The sequence below is a fragment of the Taudactylus pleione genome, unplaced genomic scaffold (assembly GCF_031769625.1).
Source record: "Taudactylus pleione unplaced genomic scaffold, aTauple2 ptg000333l, whole genome shotgun sequence".
Lineage (NCBI taxonomy): Eukaryota > Metazoa > Chordata > Amphibia > Anura > Myobatrachidae > Taudactylus > Taudactylus pleione.
The window spans coordinates 6,907,771-6,923,735 of NW_028284734.1; the positions used below are offsets into that span (position 1 = coordinate 6,907,771).

At 42.1% G+C, this 15,965-nt stretch overlaps 1 protein-coding gene across 1 annotated transcript in view; it reads right to left on the minus strand.

The window, feature by feature from the left end:
• Nucleotides 1–449: 449 nt before the first annotated feature.
• Nucleotides 450–15,965, minus strand: part of FCHO2 (FCH and mu domain containing endocytic adaptor 2) — a 144,931-nt gene continuing 129,415 nt past the window's right edge. Inside the window, exons 25-27 of the mRNA XM_088443761.1 lie at nt 15,276–15,340; nt 13,241–13,405; nt 450–4,118 (exon numbers count right to left, since the gene is read on the minus strand). Of these exons, the coding sequence (XP_088299887.1) occupies nt 4,096–4,118; nt 13,241–13,405; nt 15,276–15,340 (253 nt within the window). The 3' untranslated portion in view covers nt 450–4,095. The remainder of the gene's footprint in view (nt 4,119–13,240; nt 13,406–15,275; nt 15,341–15,965) is intronic.

Genomic DNA, 15,965 nt, shown 5'->3' on the forward strand with positions numbered 1-15,965 from the left:
CAGTGCCCCAGCAGGAGCTGTGTGTTGCCAGAAATATAGCTTGGCCGGCACTAAGTACCATCGGGTATACACCTTGTAACATGTTTCTCTTACAGCAAAACTTATGGAGGCTTTGGAATTCAGTCTCTAATGGTGGCCCACTCTTCGTCAACAATAGGGGCTGGAAGGACAGCTTCCGAGGCTATTTCAGGAGGTTCCCGTGGAGGGGAAGCTAGGGCTAGAACCTAGTTGCAATTGATGTGATAGATCAACAGTGTAATGTTCAAAGTTCAAATATCTAACTGTCGTTCTGTTTTTTTTTCCTTTGCCCTATATAGATCACTTAACCAAGCTTTTCTATTTAGCATCATGCCCACAAGGGAGTATAATCTATATTCCACAATCATTTTTACAAATATTCCACAAATGTTTTTGAACGGCAGCAATGAAAGGAACAGAAGAGAAGATGCTTTGGTTTGTAAATTATGTATATATTACATGTTTATTACATATGCAACATATTTTGTAAAATGTACACTGTGAAAAAAAAAATCAAAAATATGTACAGTTTTTGTAAGATATACTTGTTTTGCTTTAATTTACAATCAAAAGAAAGAACATTCCATAAAAATTCAGGTGTACTTTAGCATTCAGTGTTTACAAATGTGTCTAAACAAGAGGCAGCTACAAGTATATCAATGTGTACAGGAGCAAGAGCCAGCTTGCTAAACACAACATGTGGCAGATACCAGCATCGACCTGTAGACTAAAATTCATTCACTATTGAAAATTCCCAGATAAATCTGTATGGCTCCGATATTGTAACCTGCTATTATAACTAATACATATTTGAATATGTAGAATTAAAAGTGCTAAAAACACATGTATGCATGCGTGTATATATACATATATATATATATATATACATATATATATATATATATATATATACACATATATACACACACACATACAAAAACTATGCTTTGAAATTACATTAAATACTTTTGTTCTGTGATCTTGTAGAAATATTTTTCTTCAAAATAGTTACTGCAAAACAGATTACAATAGAGATTGCCCAACAGTATCTTTAGCTTTTCAAACTGTAAAATAAAATGATATAAATGTGTTGGCCTTCAAAGAAACAAAGAAATAGCTGTTGTATTGCGAAGCCTTATTGCTAAAAATCAGATTTTTCTTTAATTCTTTTACAGTGCCTAAATAAGCATAATTATTGCTTAGTAATGGAAAGTTGATTGGTAACTGATGTACTGTGTTGTAGAGTAATTATGGTTAGACATCTGGAGGATATACAGTTTTTGTAGTGGTTCAAGTTTTCTTTGCACATATATTTGGTTAAACATGACAATTAGTAATGCATGAATAGTTATATAATGACTAGGCACTATTAGCAAATGTGTGAAACGCATTTCAAGATTATTATAAAAGGCTTCTGATCACATTGAAAAACAGGACTGTTACATTCATCACCTGCTCGTCTTTAAAAGGGTTTAGTAAAAAATAAAATGGCCACCATCCCGCCAAGCTCAGCTATCCACAATACACTGTACATAAAATGAAAGGTTTTCTATGCAGACTCTCTCAAGAATTCTGACCCGGGTGTACATGCTGAATTGGAAATGTATCCCACCCCAATCCACAGGTATAGAGTCCCCCTTCTAATGAGTCACTTAATTGTTATTATTTAACTTTAGTTAAGTATGGAAGCTGGGGATGTGGCTCCGTGGTGGTGTAGGTTAGGTAAGTGGAAAGGTACCAGTACTAGTATGTGTGTGTATAATAATATGTGTAATATTTAATATAATATATATATATATATATATATATATATATATGCGGTTAGGATCCTGACAGGCGGGATGTCGTCTGCCCGGAACCCCAGCAGCGGAATCCCGATCGCCGAGACAACATGACTCAGGATGCCGACGTTGGGATCCCGGCAGACGGCATCCCGATCGTAAGGCCACTGGGGAAAGGTATCAGCCGCAGGGGGTGGAGGGGAGAGAGAATTAGTTTTAGGCACCCCGAGGGGAATCAGCGTTAGGCTGCAAGAGGGGGGAGGTTAGGGTTAGGCTCCGGGCAAGGGGGGTTGGGTTCAGGCATCACTGGGGTTGGGGGGTTAGGCACTAAGGTGGGAGGGTTAGGTTTAGGCACTAACCGGGAGGGTTAGGGTGCGCGGTAGAGAGGGTTAGTATAAGGGTGCAGGAAAGGAGGGTTAGGGAGTAAATAGGACAGGGGAACATTACTCATCGTTCCCCTGTCGGTGTTTTAACCATCGGGATGCCGCTGTCAGTGTACAGTGTTGGAATTCTGTCCATCGGTATTTAATACTGATTCCATATATACATACATATACACACACATACATTTGCCATTTACAGTATAAAAGTAAACATTTCAAATAAAAGTTCTGGTCTTGGAAGAAATAATTTTTTCTTTAACTTCTTCACAGCAGATTTGCAGCAGTTAAGTCAACTGGGAGAGACTGAAGGCAGCCTCCATATCCAACTGCTGATAATGGGGAACATTGATGGTGGATTGCCATTTGCTATGTAGCTGAATGCATGCATCTTATGTAGTGCAACTTCTATTTCAAGGTAACTGAACCTCCTTTAAGTAGCTCTTGCCAAACTACCTTAAAATATTATGTCATATTTTTCTTTGTTTAGTGTTTAATAAATGGTTTGCATTACTAGAAGAAAGGTTTATGGAAAAATGTAGATTTAAAAAAAAAAAAAAAAAAAACAGCACCATTTTCGTGGGAAAAATAAAAACAGAACTGGACCTAGTAAAGATTATATGTAGCGTTCATGACTAAAGTTATATGACGAAAGATAAGTATACCAGTACAATACACCTGTGTGTAAATATTATTTTAGAAATGTTCACCATAAGCCATATTCGAAGCTCCCACACAAGTGTGCTTTTGTTGCAGCTCCAGCAATTAGTATTGGCCAATGTATCTGCCAGTCCTCTATTCCCCATTTAAAGGGCAATTAATATTAACCATAAGAATAACCCTGATGTATGGCAAGGATTTAAAAACAGTGAGGTCTGTACGTGGCATTTCAGTATGCATACATCAGAATAAACTAGCCCTTATATTTTAGTCAAACCATAAAACAGTGGTAACAGGAACAGACTGGGAAAGGCACAGATGTTAATAAAAATAATGGCCCTGAATAGAATAACTTCATTGACACCAACATTATAAAAGCCCTGTTGCCTTATTCAATTTTTTTTTTGTATATTTGTAATTGCACTTACGTTTAAATGATCCATTACATGCCTTTTACGTTAATAGTGAGGTACACAAATCCATAGATATATATATTTTTTGACTAATAGAAAACCATGTCCCCTTTTGGAAATAAGGAGACAGAGGCTGAATATAAATTATTATCTTGTACAACATGGCAAGATGTATACTGGCATTTAAGTGAATCTAACAGTGATGGTAGTCATTATGTGTGATAAACCAATATTCATACTGTTTGTTTCTCATGTAAGTGATGTTTTTATTACTAATATTGTGTCAGCCACAAAATGGCTGCCATCACTGTGTGACAAGTGACAGGTTTATTTTGAGTGGCCAGAAACCATACTTAGAATTGCTAGTACAGCAGGGGCTAGTTAAAATGAATGAGATGTTAAATAATAAAACTGTATAGACTATTTACATGTATATAAAACATTGTATATATGTATACTTGATTGCTCTGACAAATTTTGGGTGTTACAAAATGTAACAGGTTATACTTTCTGATACAAAATGGCTGTGTAGGAAAGTCTTGTCTTTATACAAATACATACTGTATACAAACATATGCTGAATTTTAACCACAACTGCAGAAGACTTCAGTGCTACAACATCGTCAAAAAGATATTCCAGAAAAAGACTCATAAAAAGTGCATTCTTATGCTATGTAGTTGGCAGCAATTTAGAAATACCTTCTAAACAAGTGAAGAATTAAAATATATTTATATATATATATATATATCTATAATTAAAACAGCATGTGGAAGATTTCCGATAAATTAACAGGGATCCGTTTGCTTACATCCCAGGATTAAAAAAAACAAACAACATTAAAATCAACAGTCAGCCATGTATTTTCCTGAAAGAAAAATAAAAGAAATCGGTAAACATATGAACATAAACCAGACAATCAATTTGTTAACAGATTTGATAGGATGCATTTGAGATTAAATAATTTTTTAACGAAATGTGAATGTTACCTAGGAAAAAGTGAATTATAACAAATGCAAAACTATGCCAAGAAATCTTCCTTTTATAGTAAATATGAAATAATTGAATATTAAACACAATGCTGTATATTTGTAATGCTGGGTACACACTTGTCGATACAGATGTGTCCACATACATCCTCCTCGCGCGTTAAACAGCTCTTCTAGTTGCTCCAAGCGTCTTTTTGTGCAACTTTTTCCCTAAAAATGTATCTTGTTCGCAAAGTGATGCGAATAGGAGGCACAAGCAGCTTATGCAGATTAAAATATGCTGCATGTCTATATTCTGTGTGCGACTGCATACGTAATGCTACGTTACAGTGTCACAGCCGCTGACACCAACGTAGAATTTCGCTTGCAGATATAACCGCAGTTGTACACAGAATATACTCATGCCGCATATCATTTTAATCGGCATAAGCTGCTTGTGCCTCCTGTTTGCATCGCTTTGAGAATAAGATGCATTGTAGTAGCAAGAGTTGCATGAAAAGAGACTGCGCAACTCGTAGCGCACAGAGGATAGATGTATGTGGACACATTTGTATATTGTTCGTTCGATGAACGATAAATCACGAGTGCATTTTGTACGAAGTAGTTCACAGACATATCAGCTTGGCCCTGCAACACAGCCGATAGTTATAATTGAAAGATATATCTGTGCTGACGCATGTGTGTGTGGGTGACCAGCTGACCACCAGTACACTGGCCGTAGGAACCATCAACACTGACATCACAACTGGACGGGCAAATTTAAATGTCCGCCCAGTTGTGATCTCAGGCCAGACATATTGGGCGGCTGACTGGTCTACTGACCGATCTAACGTTGTAGTGTTTACCCAGCTTTAGAGTCGATTTGTGGCCTTATTCAATATTCATGAAAACGCAAAATATATATTCACCAGGAAACAATACAATCAATTATGTTCTTCATGACACCAATGCACATGAAAAATCGTCTGCTTCCGCTGTGGGGAGGCAGATACAGTGGATAGAAAAGAATTACAGGTTTTTGGGAAAAACCTGAAATCTAGATAAAGGCCAGACATTTTTCCACATTTAATGTGACATTGCAGCCAACAAAAGACAAGTGAATAACCTTTTTTTTGGATAAAACAAGCTAAATCAAACCTAAAATACCATGACTGCATTAGATTGCACTGCATTTTACAATGAGGCTTCAGCTTTGTTTAGCGTTAACCAATTATATTCAAAATCATATTAAAAGGAAATTGGCATACACCTGTCGTCCATGAAAGGAACTGTAATGATCTCCGAACAAAGATCAGCAATTCCTATAGGATTTCCTTGGTCATATCCTACTGTGACAGCCTTGGACTGCAGGAAGCCATCAGAACATCTATGGGAACTCATTGTTGACCAGTAACCAGTCAGGAGAGAAGTATTTCAATGGCATTTACATGTATCACAGAACACTGTGAGGACTATCATCAATAAATGGAGAAAAGGTGACACAACAGGACCTACATCCAAAGTTCATGACAGGGCAAATAAAAAATCTTATCAAGGAGGTTACCAAGAGGCCATGGCAACATTAATGGAGCTGCAGGAATTTCTGTCAGGAACAAGTCATTCCCTGCATGTAGCCACAATCCCCAAAATGATAAACATGTCTTAGACTATGCAGTAGAGTGTCTTTGTCACAAAAAAGAACATCCAAGCCCATTTAAAAGAAAATAAAAAAAACTGGTCCTAACTGTAAAAGGTCCTTTGCACACAGACAACACCACTCATTACTCAAAGATCATCATGCCTACTGTGATGTATGGCAGTGGCAACATAATCCTTTGTGGCTGTTTCTCTTCAGCTGGGACAAGGGGCTCTAGTCAGGATAGATGGCATAATCACTAGCTCCAAATATGAAGATATTTTTTACACCAAACCTGCTGGAGCTCTGTCAGAAAGATGAAGACAAATTTAACTTTCACCTTCCAATATGATGTTTTAAAGCAAATATCAAAGTCAATCAAAGAACGGCTTCAGAAAAGGAAGATCCAAGTCTTGGAACAGCCAAGTCAGAGCCCAAACCTCAATCCCATTGAAACCTGTGGAATGACCTAAAGAGGGTCATACCTAGCTTTCTGATGAACCTTTACACAGGGAAGTGTAGGACAGAATTGCAAAGTCCAGATGTAAGTTCTCACGAGCAGGGCCCTCCACCCTCTTGTGCTTCTCTCCTTACTTATACTTTCATCTACTCCTCACTCCCAACTAGGGCACCTATCACTTGGTTGCTTAAACCCCGTTGCTTATTTGATTTGAGTGCTATGATCACTAATGCTGCAATGTATATAAACCTTATCTGTGAAGGGGTATACACACTAGACGATGCGGTGAAAGATATTGGGTGTACACACTGAACGATATTGTTAACTATGTCGTTCAGTGATGTCATCCTGCCACAACTCTGAACAGGCACTTTCTGATAATATCGTCAGATTGGCCTGCTTGTTTGCACGACAGCAAACATCGTTAATGACCCATTGGAGCGCGCATTGCTGTTCGTTTGGTGCATACACGCTGAACGATATGAACAATATATCGTTGAACGATATAGTTATCGTTCACTTTTATCGTATAGTGTGTATGCCCCATAAGTCACTTAATTATGCACTTTGCAAGGCGCTGCAGAACTCATGGCGTCATATAAATAATGGATAATAATAATGTACAAAGTTGAAGGAGACTTTTTCATAAACACTCACTGCTACAAGAAAAGTAAAAAAAATGCTTCCACATAGCATTAGTCACTTATTCAACCAGGATATTGTAAAAAAAAAAATTATGTAAGATTTGCTTCTTTCCTAAAAATAGCCCTATTTTTTTTTTATTTGAATTTTGTTTGCTTCAAGGTCACTTTATCTTGATTTCAGGTTGTATATCACAGAACCCTGCAATTTTGACTGTTCCCTACATTGAATAAATGAACATTCTCAGTCAAATACAAAGTAATATATAAATAATGATATATAAAATATGTATCATGAATGACAAATTCTAGAAAAAATGGTAAAATTACTTGCATACAAAACAAAATCAAGTGCTAAGTAACCCCAAAATGTTTTCCATTCAATGTTGTTTAAAAATTTTTTTGATAAAAACAAATTTTGAAAGTTATTTTATGCTCAACAGAAATTTTTTTAATTTTTTTTTGGGGTAGAATATATATTTTACAATATTCTTTCATTAGCATTTTTTTTCTGTTTTGTAAAATTACTCCAAATGTCAAAACAATTAAAATAGTTTTTTTTAAAGCCTTTTTACATAATTAGTGAGCATTTTAAAATGACATAGCTGAGAAAATAGGATTGTTAGTCAATTTACCGTTGAATCCTTTTCTCAAGCAGGCTGGGGAACACTGGACCATGGGGTTGTAGGTTGGGGCTGGCACTTAAACTAAACTGTAGCTTTAAAAAGTAAGCTCCTCCCCCCTGCAATCCCACAATGCCCGTACTTCTTTAAGAGTCCAGGATCCCTGTGAAACTGTTAGTACAACCAGTAAGGAAAAAATACAGTCAAGAACCAAAATCTCGCACGACTGAGCGTGAGGGAGGGTTCGCAGTGCTCCCCAGCCTGCTTAAGAGAAGAGGATTCAACGGTAAGTTGACCAAATATCCTATTTTCTCTTGCACCAAGGCTGGGGGGAACACTGGACCATGGGATGTTCAAAAGCCGCCCCCAGGCTGCCTGACCGGAGAGCTGTACACCCATAGTGGGTGCCGCCGGGGTCAAAAAACTTGAAATGTAAAAATTTTGCAAACATGCAGACAGGGGACTAGACGAACCTGTGCTGCAGAAGTTCAGCGTCGCGCTGTCCATAAGATCACCGCCGCCCTAGCGGAAGGCACAGACATCCGGTCTGGTGGCAGACGCCCTGCATCAGAATAGGCTTGAGTAATGAACGAGCGGATCCCACGCGCAAATATCTGCTGAGTAGCTGGGCCACTATGTTCCCACACATCATAAAAAACCCGCAGAGAACAGTACGGCGTACCAAAGATGACATGTCCAAGGAAATCTGCAGAGCTCAGCCCAACTAGCAGAGCCAGATCATCCCAGTCCCAGGAAGTCGCAGAAGGAGGAAGACCGGAAGGACAATATCCTGTGTAAGTACAAGGCCGAAGCAAGTTTCGGCTGGAACGTAAAACCTGTACAGAGCAAATGCACAATCATCATGGAAGACAAGAAAAGGTGGCTTGCCAACCCCAAACAATGAACTACGCCGAGGAAAGGCAATAGCCCTAAGGAAGACCAGCTTCCAAGCAACAAAATGAAGATTCATTGAATGCAACAATGCCAATGGGGCCTGGGTGAGAGCCGATAAGAGTAGATTAACATTCCACGGCTCCACCTGTGGATGAAACAGTAATTAAATACGCAACACACCTTGTAAAAACGGTTTGGAACCTCAGAAGAGAAGCCAGACGCTGCTGGAAGAAAATGAAAGGGCCAAAGCCTGTATCGGCACACCCGGAGGTAAGCGCGAGATGGAAACGGGGTCCAGCCTGTTACAGACCACAAGAGAGAAAAACCTGCAGCTTTCTCATTCTCAGAAGTCCTGTCGTGTAAACCAACCAAGGGAAGTGTCCTTGTAGAAACTAGCCAAGTTGCAGCAGGTTTGGACGAAGTGGAAGACGCCACCCTGGACCTACCGACCTTGGGAGAACATCCACATACCATGACTAGCGTAACCAGCCTGGAGCCACTAGAATTACCCTCACTCGAGAAGCCTCAATGCCCCTGGAGACCTGAGGGATCAGTGGGGACGGCGGAAACAGATGTTCTGGATGAACAATTCTGCAGAACAGACAAGTCAGCCACTTGCGGTAGCCAGCAGATACCCGGATACCATACCTAACTGTGGGGCCTCATAAACAGGCCAAGAGGCCCTGAGATGCCCACACAGAAGGCCTCACGCCCGAACAGTAGGAATAGCCCTGGAAGGAGAGACCATTGTTCTGGGAGAAATGTGGTTCTGCTGTGGAGGTCCACTGTCCAATTTAACACTATTGGTTTGACCACCTCTGAGAGAGACTGAACCAAGTCTCCACCCCAGAAGACCGGCATCGCCGCTGAACTTTGCCCGAAGACGTACATATGCCACCACCGGGTTGGTGTCCGAACAACTACCGTTAGGACGGTCAGGGTTCACACACAATAGAGCAAAAAAGATGGCGTAGAGCCAAGCCTTTTTTGGATGGTGACCCACGGAGCCGAAAAGTAATTGCACGGCACCTCAGACCAGGAGACTCGCGACTGTTGTCACAATGAGCCAATCCGGAAGGACCAAGGATTGGACCTGAAGGCTAAGAATGGAAACCCTCCACCAATGGAGAGTGACGGGTGCTGTCAGACAGAAGGTGAATAGAGACAGGAGGGATGCCGAGCAATCCTGTCCAGTTTGGAGAATTACCCACTGGGACTCCCGTGAGGCGAACTTGGTCCCCTAAGTGGCGAGCAACATGCCCAACAACTGAATGATCCACAAGGTTGACAGATGAGACATCGACCAAACCTTCGACCAAGGTCGGCAGAGTCCATTCACTGTCCGCCGCAAGAAAAACACCCTGGAGAGAGGTATAGGAAGCCACCCCCAGAACTGAAGGTGCAGACAAGGAAAAAGGGAGACCTTGCAAAGTCTGAATACAGCACTGATCCGGAAGTACTTGAAACAAGTGACGAGGAAGGTCCGTAATTGTGAAGCTGACATATCCTTCACAAGTTGACCGCTGAAGAGGGTCGAAGTATGATCCGTTCTGTGCACACTATGTGCGACAGCAACTACCATATTATGTTGCAAAACCACGGAACCAGGGCGCCAATCAACGGTAGGGCCAGAACTAGACAGGGGACCAAGTCGATTACCCACTGGAGAAGTATAACGACCCGCCAAAAACGGAACCTGAAGACACACGTTCCAGACGTCTAGCGAGGATTTGTTGACCCCCTCGCGCCGTGGATACCTGATCGGAAGGAGTTCCTGTGAGCTGAACTATCCCTTCCCTGGTGCTCAAGGCACGAATAGACGAGAACGGCCCAAATGAGCAGCTCGGCATTCAAACTAGGTAGGAGATAGAACCCCAGTTTCCGTACCTACAGCGGCACTTGAGCAAAAACATGCCGGCTGAGAGGAGTGCAATGATAGCACGGCCCAATGTCACCGCAATCCCCACTTCCTGGGGATAAGCGATAGGAAAAGACAATAACCAACGCCCTGGTGGCGGACCTCCGAGGTCCCAGATGGAACCAAGGTGAAAGATGCCAAGCACTCAGCTGACATCACTTAACGGTTATTGAACCGGAGGAACTGCCCTACCACTTGCAAGCGAACTGGGTAGAGAGAGAAACTTTGTTAGGCCCCAGGCTTCCTTGGAGCAGTGTCCCTAAAACTGCCCTCCGGAAATCAAAACCACGCCAGGGAAGAATTGGCTTGTATCAGACTGACCTTCTAAGACACACCACCACGAAAGAGTGAAAACCTGGAAATGCGGACCCGCCATAAGGACGGCCCCCGGCAGAAAAGTGCTTTTCTGACTAGTGGGGTTTATCCAGTTTTGGCCAAAAGAGAACGTCCTTATCCAACCGATGCGGAGCACCCTGATAATGAGTGCCTAAGCGAAGCGCAGAGCCATAGGGTCCTTCAAGTCAAACCGGCTGTTGCTGAAGCCCGGAAGCAAACTGTGCCCAGGCAAATGTCCCCCAAATTCAGCAGGGAATCCCAGGGCGAATCACTGTAAAGCCTCTAGACAAATTAGCAGAAGAGACCACATCTCAAGCCACCCACGTTGCGCCCCGACAAGGCAGGATAACGACCCTAGAAATTATCAAAACAGACCGGAGACAACCCTCCCAGGTCTAGCTTGGGGATCCTTGCCGGACGCTGAGCCCTGGACAGGAAGGGAGTGTGTTAATTTAAACGGCTACCGCAGCAAACTACCGTGGGAGGTGTTTCCACTTGGTTACTCAATCTGCTGGAAGCCAATGTGTGAGGAACGGATCCCTCTAAATCCGGCGTCTCCTAATCCTCAGAGGAGACCGGAGAGATAAGTCAATGGGAAAGTAGCAACTTTCCGTCACCAACACTTGGACAGACCAACAGCCACCGCATGGGAATCCCATACCTAAACCACCTAGAGAGTGGTGCAGGGACGCAATGATTCGAAAAGGAAAGTAGGTTCTCATCCTTTGGGACCGTGCAAAGCCACATAAGTTTCTGCGCATGCAAAATGTCTAATGGGGCCCAGGAAAGAGGAATATGCCTCCAAAACCACCCTCCACCTGCGCTGCGCACAGCAGAAGATTCCTGAAAAAGTGCACCATGAAATCATGACGCCGCCCGCTGCCAAGCATGGAGCCAGAGTGGGACACCGCGGCTGAGGACTTAACCCTATATAGGGAAAAGAGCCTGCGCCCGAGACGAGGTAATACCCCAAGCCTGAACTTGGGTTCCCTGCGAAGAAAACCAGCGCCACTAGGACGTACACTAGCCTGATTAGAGCCTGAGCCCACGTAGGTCCCCTTCGGTGGACGCAGCACCCCAGATGCCTTAACTTAACCGGACCCATACACACAAGGCCCTCGAGAGCAACTGCCCGGTACCCAGTGCTTGAGAATAAACTGCCCAACAAACAGTCAAAAACCCCACATACAAACTCCACAGTGTTAGGGCTGTAGCAGGAAACAAACTCGCGTCCGCCATGCGGTGAGGCTGTAACGCTAACCATTACACCGTCTGCGCCAATTACGCCCCCTTGCTAACAATTACACTAAAGACAGCAGGAGCAATTCACTTTAAAACAGGCAGCAGTGAAAACAGTGCGACAGAGCCTGCGTAGACATAAGCACATAACACATCCACAGCTGAATACATAGGCAGCTAATACTATTACAAGTATAAAGTAGTTAGCCTTCCAGGAGCTGCAGGGGAGAAAAGTGGATTCATCCCAGGGCTCTGTGTTTGTAGAGACTGACATCTGTCATGGTGAGCCACAACCATAGTCACCCCTGTGACATGCAGGAGAAGTTAGCTGTCCCAGCAGAGGCAGAATGCTCTGTGCTGGGTGCTGTGCTGCTGCAGTGCAGCGTTTGAAGCTCCGCCTCCTCAGTCTCCACGCTCCTCAAACATGGAGTACTTTCCAGTGCTAGGGAAAACTCCGGTCGTCAAGCCCTGTTGTTGACACAAGAGCTGTCTGCCAGCGTGCGCATACACCCAGTTCCATGGGAGGGGAGCCGCAGCAACAAGCCCAGCAAAATGGCGGCCACCATCCATGACCGCACCCTGCACCAGCAACCTCTAAAAGTGTGACTGCGTGCGCTGGTACCTGGGCCCAGGCTGTCTCTCTGGAGACCAGAGTGCTGCGTGGGGTCCCCGCGATGCGCCACCCCCTTCATCGGTCACCTGACAAAAGCAGCCACACTCACACTGTGCGCTGCTACAAGCAGCGCACAGGTACCTAACTAAACAGAAAATAACATTTACAAATAAAATGAGAAAAAAAAAAAACGAAGCTACAAAGGGCTGCGCAGCCCTGTAAATGTGCCCTACTCCTTGAAGCTCTTAATGAAGACTGGCATTGTGGGATTGCAGGGGGGGAGAGCTTACTTTTTAAAGCTACAGTTTAATTTAAAGTACCAGCTCCTGCCCCAACCGACAATCCCATGGTCCGATGTTCCCCAGCCTTGCTGCAAGATAAATTTCTTTAAAAATGATGGTATAGTATTTAGCATACATTCTGTGCTGCACTTTATCACAGGTCAACAACAAATATAAGAAACTAGGTCTAGAGATAAAATATAAATTGTTGAAAAGTAAAGAATTAAACTAGAAAAATGTGTCCAATCTAAAAAATGGAAGTCCACTGGAGATGGACATCAGCTTTTAAATAAATTGATTTTGGAAGTTAAATTATCATACATAACATCATATCATCATTTGGATTCTTAAAATGTATTAAAAGAACAAAAATTAATGTACCTGTGCCAAACCTCTTTTTTACTAACGAAAGGCGGTAGCCTGTTCCCACAAGCTCAATGTCCACCCCTGACAGTGTGCTCCCGTCACTCATGAACTGTACTGCCAGCGTGCTGGGGTTAGTAGGTCCCTCTGCTAGATCAAATTTTGCCCTGAGCGATCCAGATCCTATAAAATTATGAGTCAGACATACTGAAATTCTCTAAACATGAAAAAACCTCTCTGCTGGTCCATTAAACAAACAGGTTTCTGAATATTTAACAGTGCCACACAAAAGTTTTCCATACAAAACCTCTGTTCGGCGTATACAGTTGTTTTCATCAATATAATTGCTGCTGAATGCACAGGACTTGTACTATGACTGACATATTAGGCATTAAAATGCAAAACATTTCAAGGGTATTGAAATGATTTCAGCTACATGATAAATAGGACTAGCTGCAACATAATGCATTTACAACTATAGTGTGCATGTGATATATGAGGGTTGATTGAAAAGTAATGAGACTGCCGCTGTTTTTCTGTCCCATAGGTAGATATGGCAATGCAGTGCTGGTTATTGTAAAGCTCATGCATTGATGTGTCTGAACCTATGGATGGACTGCCGTAGTCTTCTTGGTTTGGTCACAGAGAGTGGAAGATCTTTGCAGTTTTCATCATGGTGGATGAGAAGACGTGTCTGTGAGATTACGTCAGAGATGCGTTATTGAATTTTGTGTTAAACTTGGAAAAAGCGGAAATGTTTCCCATACACTGGACTGTTTGGATTCCGGATCATGATGACGAATCCACGATTCGTCACAGGTCACAATCGATGTCAGGAAATCGGACATACTCTCCGACATTCGAACAGTGTTCTTGCACAAGTCAACTAGTCATCGCATCTGCTCTTCTGTGAGATTTCTGGGAACCCACCTGGCACACACACAATGCATTTTCGGTTCCTGTGTCACAATATGCAGAACCCGTTCGAATGAGATGCCAAGTGAAGCCGAAAGTTTGCTTAAAGTTATCCTTCTGTTATTTTGCAACATCTCCGAAGCTTTGGCAAGGACGACATCTGTTACCGCGGTAGATGATCTTCCAGAAAGTGCTTAGTCAGTCACTTGCGTATTACCCTCTTTCTAGTGCTTCCACCACTGAAATACTACAGCACGGCCAATTGTTTCTCCACCGTATGCTTGCCGTAACATTTCATGAGTTTCATTTCCGCTTTTTCCAAGTTTAACATAAAATTCAATCACACATTTGACGTAATCTCACAGACACGTCTTCCTCATCCGCCATGATGAAACATACTAAGATCTTCCACTCACTGTGACCAAACAAAGACTACGGCAGTCCAACCACAGGTTCAGACACATCAATGTATGAGCTTCACAATAACCAGCATAGCGTTGCCACGTCTACCTATTGGACAATAAAACAGAGGCAGTCTCATTACTTTTCAATCAGCCCTCGTACGTGTGTGTCCTCTCGGCGCACCAGTTCCAGTGCGACTCTACTAGCGCTGGGCATCTCTATTGCCTTAAACTCGTCTTAGTCGCAATATATGACTAGAACACCAATATGTGTGGATTAATTTTTTACGTGATACTTCTATGTCTGTGTGTGACTGAGTCTCTGAATTTGTAAACGAAGTGCTACGAGGCAACGGTCGCAGATTTTTTTTCCACAGCAAGTTCCATTGTGCTTGGTATACAGACTCAGTCACACACACATATACAAGTGTGCACATCAAATTAATCAGTACAGCCTCCTGGTGCATCTAGAACATCACACTGCGACCAATAGACATTTGTGGCAAAGACGCCCAACGCTAGCACAGTTGAGCGGTACCTGCCAGCTCACTCAATCCAGGGATCTCGTGCCATGTGGTGTATTGAGGATAGGTGTGTGAGGAGATGCACGTAATGCAGCAAGCTGGATACGACACTAATAAGTAGTTTGCATTAAGAACTCAAGTATATGATGGCTTCTTATTGCAGAGTCTGAGCACAATATATAACCTGAATATGCACGTGGAATTTGTACTCGCCTCCATTTTCAGACTTTTCTGAAATCACCGATATCTTCCAGAAAGCTTTCATTTGTTCAGCATTCCTAGGAAATAATTAACAGAGCAAAACATTTCTAATAAATCACTGTAGATAATTTGGATGCAAATCAAAACCAATTCAAGATTAAAACAAAGCCACTATTAAAATGTGCATTTTATATTGTTATTCGCAGTGGAGAATAAGTCATAATCAGCGCAAGGCAAGAAGACCCTCAGTAGTGAAGGGGTTAAACAACTGTACGCAAGTGACATGTTACAGTCACATGTATTAATCACTTGATAAAATAAAAGCTTGCTCTCAGCCCCGTCCCGAGTAATAAATATCCTACTTTGTGTGACAATCCCTATATATAAAATTATTAGTGAATTACGGTATTTATATTTTCCTTTGGTCCAATACACTGAATTTTATCACCAATCAAATAATTGACCAAGGATTTGATAGCAGACAGGAAAATGGGCTATCATAGATCAATCATCTTTAGAAAATCATAAACTAGTAATGTGTGTGACACACAGTAAATTCTCTGTCTGCAGAGTTCAGCTTCAAGGCCCCTAACCATGGAGAGGCCTTGCAGCTAATTTTTTTTTTTAAGAAGTGATTAAAGAGTCATTTCAACCAAATTAATGGAGTTTTTAAGTGTGTGTTACTAAATTAAGGTTATTTTA